Here is a 14,691-nt window from a genome sequence, read left to right as displayed (position 1 = left end):
TAAAAAGCTTAACATCGAACTAATGAGATACTTTTAGAGGCATTTAGGTGTGGGCTAGTAATTGGGCAAAGCAAAGCATGCAGCACGAAAAATGGACTTTCTGTCACATAATGAAAAAAAACCCGTTTTTAATGGAACGAAGATAAATGCACATTGTAATTGCATCAAAAGTAATTCTCTTCATCCTTTAAGTACATCACAGAAGATAAAAATAAAAGTTCTGACATAATTAAGTTAATAAAACTTATAAATGTGCTTTCACTTCAGCGTGATTAGATAAAATTCCGTCAGGCAGCAGTAAGGACAGAACGAAAGTTTGAAATTCTTGGAAGATTATATAGAAATTTCTTAGGGGCATAATTTTTTCTGATAAGCTGTCTTTGAGATGTGTTGCTCCTCGTTATAATAAAGACAAGAATATTTTATACTAACAATTAATCTGATTAATGGACTTAAGCTGATTAATGGACTTAATGGACTATAAGTTAAGTAATTATTAGTATGATTTCAACTTTCTAAAAGTACGTCTACTGGCTATGTTGCTTTTACTCGAATAAAAGGGAATCTTAATATTTATTATTTCCATTTCAAACAGAGCTCATAAAATGAAATAGGCATCAGTGATATTGTATCCAAAGATTAACCTGTTTCGTGTATGAGATAGATCTCAAATTTCAAAATTCATTATTTATAAATATGCTCTGTAAATAATTTTAGATTAATATTAGCAGCTGATATTTCATTAAAATACATTGTCCATAAGAAAGGCACATATTTTTAAATAGGTTGTTTCATCGAAAAAATGAAATAACAGTTAAAAAAATTTGTGAATTTTGTCCAGGAACCGAAATAAACACCGTTGCCTTTAAGAAAAATTCTAAACTATATCGTCATTTTACAGATACAAATGGTAAATTTTAGTAAATCTTATAGATGTTAGCTGAGGTTTACAGTAATTGCATGATTGCCTCATAATACGTAGCATTAAGTACAGTTTGTCCCTGAGCATAGTGGAGCCCAATTATATAGCATTATGGGCAATATACTATTATTGCGTGATAAAGATCAATTATATACAGCATGTTCCGTTACGGAAACCACAGAAACATCTTGCACAGATTACTTGCTACCGCAATGAGTCAAGAAAGGGAAGAATAATGGCTTGTTTAATGAAATAAATCTGTTTTGTGCCACGGATTGCCTCTGATAATTACTAAAGATATTATAGTTAATGGCTTTCTGAAGATACACAAACACAAATAATAATGGCATATTGTTTTGACAAGGAGTATGTTGCTTAGAAACAGTGACAGGATCATCCCTCCCCCATTGCTTCTGCTTCTACAAACCTACTTTCTTTCTACTTTTGCATAGAAGTAATTTGTGTATATTTACCATAATGAGTGCCTTTCGTCATATAGGTTTTAATACATTGCCACCATTCTACGGGTGAATACTAATTCGACATATTGATGATAGAATTCGTAAGTTATACTCTACGAATCAATAATGAATCGTGCCCATAAACGCATGTGTTCCTAATTTCTTTTATATATCTGAGTTATTAAAACATTGGACGCATTGAAGATTGTTATAGATACAACATAGCATTGAAAATAAAGATATCCGAGCTGAAACCTTGACCTGTCCAACACAATTCAATTTCGCCCTCTATAAATTTAATTTCGTCTAAAGTTTTCTTCATATGCTTCTTATATTGATGAAAAATTTGCTTTCCTGTATAAAGAATTCTCCATTTATTACCAAAAGAAAACCATCTATTCAGTCAGTGTCATTTACCTCGCAATCTTAGTTTTAACCTATCTTCCTCAGTTCTTACTAACTATAATCCAAGCATAATGCGGGGCAAGAATTTATTTCTGGCTGCCACGCCCATTTGTCATTTATCCTTGAACTCCTTTTCCTATCTTTCCTGGATCCTAAATTTCAGTCATTTACTTAACTTAAATGAAACTTTTTGCCCTACAACTTGCATCGTACTGCTGTTAATGATTCTTTGTACTGCAATTTCTTTGTGGCTAGTTCACTCATTTTGAAAACCTCTGTTTGGTATTGTTGGAGATTTTGCAGTTCAATTGCATAATATTTGCACATAAATTGATTAACTTTAAACCAACAAAAACAGTATATTATCTTATAAATTGGGAATCAGCTAAGAGCTAACAGTATATTGTATACTCTTGTATGATAACAGAAAAAGAATTGTTCATTTATATTGCATGTAGTATTGTATTGCGTATAGTGTTCTTTCAAGTCTGCTTGGATCAAATAAATGCAATCTTTTAAAAAATTAGTCTTGAAAGGGTTTAAATACTTTAAAAATTTTATAAATCAAATATTGAGGGCTTTTTGTTGAAGAAGAATGTGATTCTCTATCAGAAACAATGGGCTGAAAACTTATTTTTTTTATCTCATGTTAGATGTATATCATGGTCACGCCATCTTGCAACAAACGTGAACATGTCAGTAAAGTGTGTTCAGGACCACTATGTGATTTTGCGATTAGAGCCCTCTACACTTCATGCAAAATAAAATTCTATATGGTAGCTTATTAGAATATTAGAGAATAGAGGCTTAGATAATAAAGCCTCTATTCTCTAATATTAAGAAGTGATATAACAGAAAAGAAGGTCCTTCTACCCTTGCCATCGACGCTTAGGCCGGGATAGCTTGGTTGGTAGGGGGTTGGATTCGCATCCCTTGGTTTATGAGTTCGAACCCCGCCGGACGAAAGCTCTACGTGTGTGTGTGGTGGCTGGCGTACATATAACTCTCTCATGATCACAAAGTCCGCCATGTCGAGAGTAATATCACTGGGGGTACTGGTTCAGAGGTGATCGTTCTCTGATTCATGTCTAAATTACGATCTGCGGATGAGTGAATGAAATGCATGAATGAAGTAAAAAGGGGTGTGACGCGTGAGTAGCTAAGACGTACTCTTGGCCCTAAATGGCGCTACTGAAAAACAAGACAGGCTCTCTCGGCTTAAAATCGCTGACAGTGTCAACGGGCGTGTTTATGACAAGTACCGTAAGAAACAACAACAACTGACGCTTGAATGCATCACTAAATATTTCTTCAATAGTTGTTCCCATCTCCTTAAAAAAGGAATGTTAATTTTAGAATAACTTTTCAATGATTTTACCTGCCATAAGAAAAAGATTCAGTTTATTCGTCATTTTTGATTTTCATTAATAGTTTGTAAAGATTGAAATTCATAGTAATAATGAAAAATTTCTGATGTCATATTTGGACAGAAAGCTTTACTTTTAGCTTAGTTTATTTCATCTTGGTGACAGTTAATAATAAAGTGCGAAATATATTCCTTCCAGAAATTATTAAAAAACTGTTTAGACTTAAAAATAATGCGATACATTTGAAAAACCATCGACTAAAAGGGCAGTTAAGAGATGAGACATAAATAGAAAAACTTACAATAAAATAATAGAAATTTAAGATAACATAAGTGATTTTAACAAATACAGCGTTTATTGAACTATATGTTCTTGATATTAGATATATTGGTTAAAATTGGTTAGTTAATAAATATTAATGTAAATTTCTATTGAACAAATATGTCATGCGTCCTGGTAGCTATAATCTTGTTGTTGTTATATGATCTCATTCTTTGACAAGTTTATTGTTATCTACGACCTGAGAGAACGAAGAACAGTCAATCAAATAAAGACTTTTGCCTTAATGGCCTGGTTCTCTACATCAAAATCGCAAATATGAATCTTCATTTCAATGAAAATCTAGCTATAACAATGGTCTAAATTTATAGACACTCTCATTAATTTTGAAGAATTGTTGACTGACGTAATGTAGAAGTATGGCAAGTATATTTTTATATCAGATGCTTAATTGACATAATGTAGAAGTGTGGTGAGTGTATTGCTGGATCAGGTGCCCAACTAACATGGTGTAGAAGTATAGTGAGTATATTGCTGAATCGGGTGTCCAACTGACGTGGTTCAGAAGTGTAATGTGTATTACTGGATCATGTGAACAACTGACATGATATAGAAGTGTGATGATTACTGAATCAGCTTTCTAACTGACTTGATGAAGAAATACGTTGAGTGCATTGCCGAATCACGGGCCCAAGACATTTGATGAAGTTCTTAGTCCTAAATAGCTCTTGAATACATGCAAAACGAAGCATTAATAAAGTAAAATGAAATGTGAATCAAGCATAATTAAAGTCAGTAACAAAAATAATAAGAATAAAATTAGTAAAATAATAGTAAAAATAAAGTCAAAAAGAAGAACAATTAGAAACTTCTAAATATATTGAAAGAATGTTCTACTGAAATGTAATTTTAATCTGTTTGCCACTATATTACGTAGTTTTCCAAAGAACGGGAATTTTAAAAGAAAAATCGTTGAGAGAAGTAGATAGTTCTACCCTATTAAAACACAGTTTATCCAAGAAGTGAATTACGAGAATAAATGTGGCATAAAACTGCTCAGGTTATTTCGCGTAACTTATGCGTTGAGTCACGCGAGAGGTAAAAGGACGTGTAAAGGAATTTTAACCTTCCAAGGGGTTTTGACATTTTGCCAAATTTATCCAGCAACATCAAATGAACAAAAAAAAAGTGATTTACTAAATACTCTTTTTGATAACTCGTTATATCCAGATAATTATTTTGAATTCATGTGCTTAAAGAATATCAATCGTATCGACTACTTATTATTTTTGGAAATTTTAAAGCAATTTTCTAACATTTTTCCTGAATTTTCAAGGACGGGAGAATGACGCCCTCAATTCGTGAATTTTTGACCACACCCTGTAGTTTTTGGTGCGTTCTTACAGAGTTATCATTTTATGACCTGTTCTTTTTATAGATCATTAGGAGCAAAATCATTTAGAGTCTCTCCAAAGTTTCTGAGTGCTTCGAATATGTATTTTGAAAGAAAAAAAATGAATCAAGACTTTGCCTGATTCCAAAGCAAAGGACTCCAGAACTGTGATAAGCAAGGAGAATCATTGAACTCCCACTAAAAGGATTACTCAGTCATGGAAATAATTTTCTTTAAAAAATTTATCAAATTAATTTTAAAAAGCATGCTTTTATTAATGTGCTAATGAATGGAATTTGTTTTAACTGCTCTCAGCTTTTAAATCTTTAATTTATGATTCATCATTTTAAATATTATGAAGTTTTGAAATTAAATTCACTCAACCCCATTGACTAAAGGCGTCAGTTGTGTGGCATCAAATTTAATTAAATTAATCAAATAACTGATAATTTAGTTCTGAATATATTGAAGCAGTGCATTGCCAATGGGAATAAATTAATCTACAAAAATTCAAACCATGAGTCACTTTTGAAATACACTTTTAAAAATTCCATTTTGAGTTTTTAATTTGTTCATGGTGTTAAGGCAAAACTTTGAAATAAATGTGGTGAACTAAATGATCTATGAACTTAACAAATATTAATATTCATTTTACTCAAATGGATATCAATATTTGGAGCTAAAGCCCACCATGCCCAAGGTGAAAAACTTTTTTTCAGAGCTAAATTGAAAGAATTAAAACTATTTCCAGCTTTCTCCCAATTAATTCTGAATTCAACCCTCCAACCAATGGACTTAGAAGCCATTCGAAGAATATTATCCTTCATCTCTATATCATTTGCCTTTTTATTTACAGATTTATATTTTATTGATATATAAAAATGCTCCAATTTTTTTTTTCATTCATCTATATATTTAAATATGTATATTTACTTGAAAAAATATTTTTAAAATCCTTTAACTCTGTTTGCATGCAATTTTATTAGAGAACTTATGTTGATTTTTTTATTTAGCGAATATGCTGATCATGTTTCATTTTCATTTGAATTAATATAGTTTAAAGAGATTCCAAAAGCAATCAGAAGGCATCAACGATTTGGTGAGCCGAAATGCTTAAAATTTGCTAATATTAATTTCTCTAAAATATAAAGTTTGATTTTTTTAGTTCAAATTCCAATTTTTTATCTTCTGTTTTGCTAGAAGATACAATGCAATAACATTAAATCCTGCACATTCAGCTTCGACAAAATTCATTATATTTTTATAAATTATGACAGAAGGATTCTATTCTACGTTGAAACATTATAAAGGCGCACTGTAACCGTGAGAATTATGTAATTTATCATAACTGTGCAAAAACACATTTCTGCGATATTTAAATTCTGCCTTTTCATTTAACACAGGGAAATTTTAATAATTAATTAATAAAAAAAATTGATAATTAGATTTTTGTCTTAATGTTATTAGCCTTTTAGTAAGGAATTTTTAAAAACCAGATCCTAATTTTTAATTAATACATTATAAAAATTAATATCAAAATGAATTTTATTAATTATTTTTTGTGTATTCATTACATTTCTTTATAAATATTTACCGAGCTACATGTTATCAATAAAAAGAAATCATGAAGTGTTAGAGAAATTGTCCTTGTAATTATTTACTAAAAGAATTTTACATTACAATCCTTTTCTAAGTAATTTTTATATATCATAAATTAAATTTTATTTTCTCATTTTGGTATGCGAAAAATGTTTCTGCCTTATGAATTTCTTTAAAACATTGCTCATCACTATTGCGCATATATAGCAAAAGGAAACTGAGACATTGAAAAATAAAGTTCTACTTTTTTCTCACAGAAAAGAGATTGTGTGTGTGTGTGTGTGTGTGTGTGTGTGTGTGTGTGTGTGTGTGTGTGTGTGTGTGTGTGTGTGTGTGTGTGTGTGTGTGTGTGTGTGTGTGTTTCATATAAGGTTTGAGAGCTGTAAACGCTTACAGAAAGTTGTGCTAGATTTTTTATAAATACAAAATTAAATAAATTATGATTATTATATTCTTAAATAAATAGAGGATTCTATTATTCCGGAAAACTGCATCCGTTGCTTTCAGTTAATGCATTTTACAAAAATTCATATTTTTAATTTATTTTTAGAGAGTAGCAAGGATTATATTATATCTTTAATTAATCTTTGAATCGTAAAACATTTTTATATGATTATTCTAAAAGTTTTTAGCCTTTTAGTATTTGGAACTAAACTTTCGATATAAAGATTACCCCAAATCCTTCCAATGTATTTCGGAACTTTAGATGAATATAAAAATTCGATTTAAAATACTATTTATTAGTATTTACTTGTTTTAAAATGAAACTTTATTTATACATTATCATTTTGTATATTTTCGTTAGTTGTATTTTGAATTCCTTTCCTTCTTTCGCTATTTCCTTCATCTTTAGAAGAGGAACATCCAGCAAATTTGGAATTATTAAACTAACTTCGCAGAGCAGCTGTGATTGAACACCACTAGTTACCTAAGATCAGGAATATCAGATTTCGGGAAAAGACAGGGAATGATTTAAACTATAACACAATTTATTATATAAGGCAATAAGTACTCAAACAATATTATTTCAAGAACTCTTTATTACTAATATAATGCATGAAGTTGTTGTTGCATTTCTAAAATTTCTTCGCCATCTTTGAATCAGGATACAGTGATTGTATCGTTACACTATTATTTTAAATGGTTATATTTTTCTTGCAAAATCGGTCCTATCAGCGGGATTCTTTCCTCGTGTTGCTTCGAATTGGTAAATTTATGTAAGTAAATTAACCCTTTAACGTCCAACTTATTTTAAATCTTAGATTAAACGTACCAAAATAAAAAAAAGGATAAAACCAGATTAAATTATAAAAAAATGTAAGAAAAATTATACAAATATCTATAAATAGTCATTAAAAACTTTTTATTGATTAAATATTTAAGATATTTTTAAATTATCGTAAAATAACAAAAAATGAAGATTTCTTCGAATTCCCTCTATTACTTCGAAAAGAATTCAAAGCAAAAAGAAAAAATACTACAGTTTTGATTTCAAAATCTAGTTAAAGCCCAATTTATGTCGGTTGGAACATATGTGAAAAAACATAACGACTTTTTAGAAAAAAAAAAAAGAATGTACTTGATTTAGTCGTTGAATGAAATGTGGTGTCCTGTAAATAGGAAGATGGGTCTTAACGGACCTAACTAAGCTTTAGATTATGTTTATGAGCCTTCTGAACTTTTTAATTTTTTAATGCTAAATTGTCCAAAGCCATTTTTCTAGCACATTTTTGCAAATAAAGCTTAAGAAATTGTTTTGCATTCTTCTCATTATCATAAATTAGAACAAACTGAAAAGAGAATTTGAAACCTTAGATGTGCTGAGCAGGTAAGCTTTAATTCTAATCACCGTATATATAATTTTTTTTTTGGTACAAAGGAGCTTACAGCATTAATCAGACAATCTTGTTTATCTTATCTTCATCTGGAATTCCTAGAACTGAATTCGAAATGTAGTTACCTTAGACAGAATTATAAGTGAAGTGAAAAAGAAAAGTTGGAAACTCCCAAAAGAGCTAAGTGAAAAAAAAAAAAGTGATGAACTTTTTACATAAGCGATTAACCGTCACCGTTGTCCAAAAATAAATAATGAGTGAACGAATTATCAAAATTTCTATATTTTATGAGCTTTTACTAAACATCATAATCATAGGGTTTCATTATCAAGTCAATTTATTGCTTCAATTTAATAAATTCATAATCAATATCTGCCCACTGAAGATAAGTATTCAAAGGGAATTCATATGAAATAAAAATTCCGAATGATTGTTGAATATTTAGATCAATTAATCATGTATTAGCTGCTAATATTCATCAATTATTTATGGACTGCTAATATACATTGATTATTTGTGGGCTATTTGCTTGTCTGGTACACCTTTTCATCATACTCAAATATTCTCCGTATTCCATTCTTTTCGTTGGCGTGTCCATTTACCATACTTTGCACGACATTTCGTGTTCTTTGAGCACTTTTAGCGAAGCGAATGTGGAGATGGAATCGAATCGATTTTTTACCCTTTCGCATTTGTTTCCATGCGATTTACTCGTTCTACAATGCGCTTTTGGCAATTTATTTTCGTGTTTTATATTTTATTTTTCCATATATAATTAGGATTTGGGTTAAGGCTTTTTACAAACGTGCTTCACATAAATATTTTCATCCCATACTAATCACCATTGGTGACCAATTGGTCCTCCGGGGACATCAGTTACAATATTATATTATTATTATATTGGCTTTGTAAACAATGCAGGTGTTAAACAGATGAGGCTTTCTTTGGCTTTCAATAATGAGAGAAAATCTTGCGATTAAATATGTTGAAGCAATGGAAAAGGTTTGAATTTCAGGCCAACAATATATATAATCTGTTTTTGGAAATTAGGAAAAAATATTTTTTAAATATTGATATAATTCAGGAAAAATTTAAGTCAATTTTCTTGACTTTTTACTTTTTCTCTATAATATTTTCGTAAGTTATTGTGAAAAAATGTCGAAATCCAGTTTAACTTTTATTAATTAAAATTCTGATTAAAATTTCGAAAAAAATTCGCTAAGATTGCACCTTCCCACCTTACAATATATACATGTGCGAAATTTGGTAGACGTAAGCCAAATGATCTAGCCTGTAGAACGCCAAAGCACACACACACACACACAGAAAGACTCGTCTTTATTATTAGTACAGATTTAGCTTATAGGGTTCAGATTTATACCAATCTCTATTAATTTAATGCGTTTGCATTCAGCATCTATGAGGACAAATATTTTTTAAAGTATAAATTAATGAAATTGCTTCATTTAATATAATAAAGTAAGAAATAGAAAGTTGTATTAGGTGGAGTACGTTCCTTAAATACTGTACTTAAGGAAATGATCATTATTAATTATTTGAAGCATAACAAACAAACATTATTTAAATGTTAACAATTAGATTAGACAATATTAACAATGATGCATTTGAATATTGAAAAACTTGAGAAAATCTGATAATGTGTTTCAAATAATTGGAACTTGTCGAAGCAGTAAACATAAAGAACACTTAGCTTGATTTATGATTGATAACAGAAAATAAAGAGAGAAAGTAATTTCAACTGAATGCATCTTTTATGGTTAAAAAAAGAAGTAATGTTTATATTAGGCTTTAAAACAATTATTTTTGAATCGAAAACTTCATATTTTTCGTTTGTATTATTAACAACTCATGAAAGAAATAATAAGTTCACAGCCTTTGAAGGAGGGAAATCAAAATTTCCTCTTTATAGTATACGAAATGCAGAGAAATTATTGTTATCTTCAAGAAATTCGAAGTTGAAATTTTGACGAATCTCCATATTTCAGATCTTCAGTTTAAAATCACATTTTTGGAATTATGTCTATCCTTCTATGAACATGATAATTCAAAAACGTTTGGAGCTAGATGGATGAAATTGGTAATATATGAACTTTGGAATAAATTTGTTAATTTCATTCAAAATTTGATAGATTTCATTCACAGAAAGTCAGTTAATTTGTCTGTTCAATTACAAGTGAACTAGATAACTCCAAACCCCAACTAGCTAGGTAGATAAAATTTGGTTCACAGTTTTAACTTCTAGAATGTCGATTCTTATCAAATTTCGAACAAAGTCTATCCAGGAGTGAGCGTCTGTTGGTCTGTACTTTCGTATGCATGTAAAAGTGATAACTACTAAACTGAATGACTTAAATCGATGAAGAGCAGTATGTTATGACTGAAAATGTAATTACGTGTTAAATTTTATTCGGTCGGCAAAATGGCGTTCAAAATTCCTGTTAATAGATTCAGAAAGCATACTTGTTTCATGCCAAGGTTCTGTATTTCGTAACTATTGTTCACTAATACCATGCAAGGTATTTGCGGCCTTTCCCATAATTTTATGCGGGGAGAGGGGGAAAAAAATAATTGGAAAGTATGCAAGAAAGTTTCAATCTCGTGGGATCAATCTCATTGGTTACCTTCTCGTATGCGAAGTATAAAGAAAATATTATGTAATCTAAAAAAAGTTCGAACTCTGTATTTGACGAATCTTTACGTTTCAGACCTCACAATATGTGAAAAATATTTTTGACATTATGTCTGTCGATCTGTGAACACGATGACTCAAAAACACTTTGAACTAGACAGATGAAATTTGCTATATAGACTTCAGGCAAAATTTATAGGTTTCTATCAAATTTAGAACGAAATCCATTCAGGGAAAATCTGTCTAGCTGTTTAAGTACAAGTTAACCCTTTTTAGAGCCGTGGGAAGTATGCTTCCCACCAAATTTATCAATCTTTGTATGAAATTATGTAGTTTGGCGTAAGTTCTGACAAATTTTTTTAGCAAGTCAGAAACTTAGATGCTTCAGTTCTTTATCTCAGACAAAATGATGTGTCTTGATTTGTTACTTAATTATTAATTAACCAAATTAATTAATTAAATTAAATTAAATTTATCTAATAAGCTAAATGAATCCCTTTTCTTGTTCTAATTTCAAACCTAAAAATATTTTAACATAATATGACTAGAAAAAAATGGCCCTTTAAAGGGTTAACTCGATAACTTCAAAACGTAAAGAGCTAGACAGATAATATTTGGTACACAAGTTTAGCATCTAAAATGTAGATTCTTCTTGACAAGGGGTTGATCCTCTGTAAGTTTGTACTTTCGCATACATATGAACACAATAATTCTTAAGCTCAATGATGTAAATCAATGAAAACAGATTTGTGATGGAGTTGTGAAAGTTTCATCAACTCCAAATTTAAGTTTCCTAAATTTGAAAAACAAAAAATTGAATTTTTGGAGCTCAAATAAGAAATTTGATCTGTCTAAAACTGGTTTTAAAAACTAAAAAAAAAATCGTATATCATTGTTATTTTTTAACTATGCATAAAGAACATAATATTTAACGTGTTTCTAGAAAACAGTTATTATTTTCCAGTTCTATTTTATGCAAATTCAAAATATGGATTGTCTTGTTTTATTTTATAGGCTGGCTTTGGTGCTTTTCATTTACTGGTGCTTCTTATGGCGGGTCTAGGATTGACAGCTGATGCCGTGGAGCTTTTTGCAGTTGGCTACATACTTCCCAGCGCTGAACACGAATTGTGCATGGAAGAATATCAAAAAGGATGGCTAGGTAAAACATTATTTCATTTTTCATAAATTAATCTGATATAAAACAAGCAAATAAAAAAAATCAGGACGAGTTAATGTATCCTGTTTCCTATCAATCGTTTGCACCCTTAAATGTATTGTTTCGGAAACAAATGAATTACTGGAACTGTTTTACCAACGAAAATCTTGTAAACTTGCGCAATAATCCGAGTTATTTATTTAGCTTCGTCTTTTAGTAAAGAGAATCTATGGTGCATCTTAGATGGCACTTCTTTTATTTGATTAATAAATTCAAAAATTTGACACAAATCTATAAATTAACTTTTAATATTATATTCCAAATTGTCTTTTTATAGATAATTGTGGTTTCGAATAAGCGGGTTCACATTCTCAAAGTTAAAAAAGTACTGCACCTTTCGACAGTTTCAAACTGAATTCAGGTCTATAATTTTCGTATAAACATTATGTGACGAATTTCGTGTATTCCGATGACTACTTTTTTTGGTTATCGTTCATATATACACGGATATGCAGAATGTTTTCGATATAGATCTATAAATGGCGTCATGAGCGCCCTTCTCTTTGTTATCCTGTTCATATATAAAATACCAAAGAAGCAAAATCGAATTAAAAAAGGGTTTTTCTTTTAATAAAAGTGATCTAAAATCCGGAGATTCTTCGAAATGTAGAGGTTGAATTTTTTGACACTTATAATGCTTTCTCACTGAATACTTCGTACACAATAAATGAAATGTAAGCGAATTTTTTTATAACAAAGAGGGGAATTTAAATGCATTGTACATAGATGTAATTCGACAATAATAAAATATAAAAATAAAATTTTTCCTTAAAAAGATACTAAAGAAGAATTGTTAATTAAGAGGCAACAACAAATTCGTAAAAATAAACTGTTTTTTTTTTTTTTTTTAGTAGTTGAATTTTTCCAAGCAAAGCATATTTAGTGGTTATTTTTCTATCTATAGATACATTAAAATGCAATTTATAATTAAAATATTTTTTCAAAGATAAATATGAAAAATAATGAACAAGAATGGAAATTCATCAGATAGCAGAATATTTTAGCTCCACACACATGATTTACGAGGAATAGTAGAGTTTTATATCAAAAATTATGATGAAATATACTGAATATGTAAAATAACGCCAATTATTGCAAGCTTGCGTAAAGTAATTTTATTTACTGTTTGCTTCCCAGATTTACGAGATTTTCTTTAGACATTATTATGTTTATATGAAATTTGAAACAGAAACTTCCATAACGGGCATTCACTTCTTGCAATTATTTTCAATTATTGCAATAAAATTACTTCGTCTATGAAAAATTGCCTTTTTTTATGTCTGTTACCCGGTGCTTACAGGTTTAGTGAAATCTGATATTCGATTGATCTTCAAAAACTCATCATAGCTACGATGCTGTTTATAAAAGTGGTCTCTCTATTTGAAACATTATGACTTGTTTTTAAAAACGAATCGAAACTAGAACTCATTAGAAATATTTTGAGAGCTCGATGAAATATTGGTTACGTCTTGTAGCTCGATTGAATTTCTTTGATGTACAGGATATTCTGATGGATGCCATATTATGGCATGAGAATAAGCGATCAACTGACATCGATCATCAAATAGTAGATTTTATGGTATGTTTCTGTAATTGGTAAAACCTCTCGAAGGCCAGACTTTTCATCGATTAAGAATCTTATAGACATTTCGGAGTCCTTTGTGAGTGATTTTCTCACAAGGGCACGGATTGGGAATTCACTGATTAAAATATTAGAGTTCAATAGCAGCCAAAATAACCTTCGAATTTTCAACAAGATTTATATACTATTAAATTGCCACTAATGACCCTCTACAATGTAGCATAGTTCGCTTATTCATTCAGAGTTCAAAGATGCATGTGTTTTGTTGTTTCTTTAATATTTTTTTAAATGTAAAATTAAGTTAACATTTTGCAGATATTTTTATTTAATTATTAATAAACCTTGTCCATAAAATAGCTGTTCATTCATTGGAGAAAGAATTGCAATTATTCTATTCTTGAATATTTAAAAAAATTAAACAACAACTTTAATATAATACATACTTTAGTAAGATAAATAACAACTACTATTTTCGCTAAGAATCTTTAATTTTTTAAGTTATTGTATTAAAATAATTACAAAATTAACTTCTAAACTTACGGAATCAGTCAGCAAGCTGAATACAGAACAGTTTCTAATCTATTAAATACAGAGTCAGGACGTTACAAAAAGTTTGATAATTTGTTTTTCAAAAGATTTAAGGAAATGATATTCCTGTGAACACATATATTCATCATTTATTAATTAAGAAAGATCATTTATTAATTAAGACAGATTATTTATTAATTAAGACGGATAATTTATTAATTAAGAAAGATTTCGAATTGTTTTCTACTTTCTGAAGTATAGAGAATTGTTTTCTACATATATGAAATACAGAGAAAGTACTGCAATCGTCAAAAAAATTCGAGACTTTGACGAATCTCCACGTTTTAGACTTTTCTGAATTCGAAAAATACAGTTTTAAAAATGGTCTGTCTGTGACAAAGATAAATAAAAAACGCTTTGATCTAGATGAATTAAATATGATGTATGGTTT

At 29.6% G+C, this 14,691-nt stretch overlaps 1 protein-coding gene across 2 annotated transcripts in view; it reads left to right on the top strand.

Annotated features, from left to right (window-relative positions):
• LOC129961107 (synaptic vesicle glycoprotein 2C-like) overlaps window positions 1–14,691 on the top strand; it is a 98,695-nt gene that overhangs the window by 38,242 nt on the left and 45,762 nt on the right. For both annotated transcript variants that reach the window (XM_056074937.1, XM_056074938.1), the window contains exon 3: window positions 11,926–12,073. In XM_056074937.1, the coding sequence (XP_055930912.1) occupies window positions 11,926–12,073 (148 nt within the window). The remainder of the gene's footprint in view (window positions 1–11,925; window positions 12,074–14,691) is intronic.

This window comes from Argiope bruennichi, chromosome X2, assembly GCF_947563725.1.
Source record: "Argiope bruennichi chromosome X2, qqArgBrue1.1, whole genome shotgun sequence".
Classification (NCBI taxonomy): Eukaryota; Metazoa; Arthropoda; class Arachnida; order Araneae; family Araneidae; genus Argiope; species Argiope bruennichi.
Note: the sequence above shows the minus strand (reverse complement) of the source record. Positions and strands in the feature narration are given on the sequence as shown.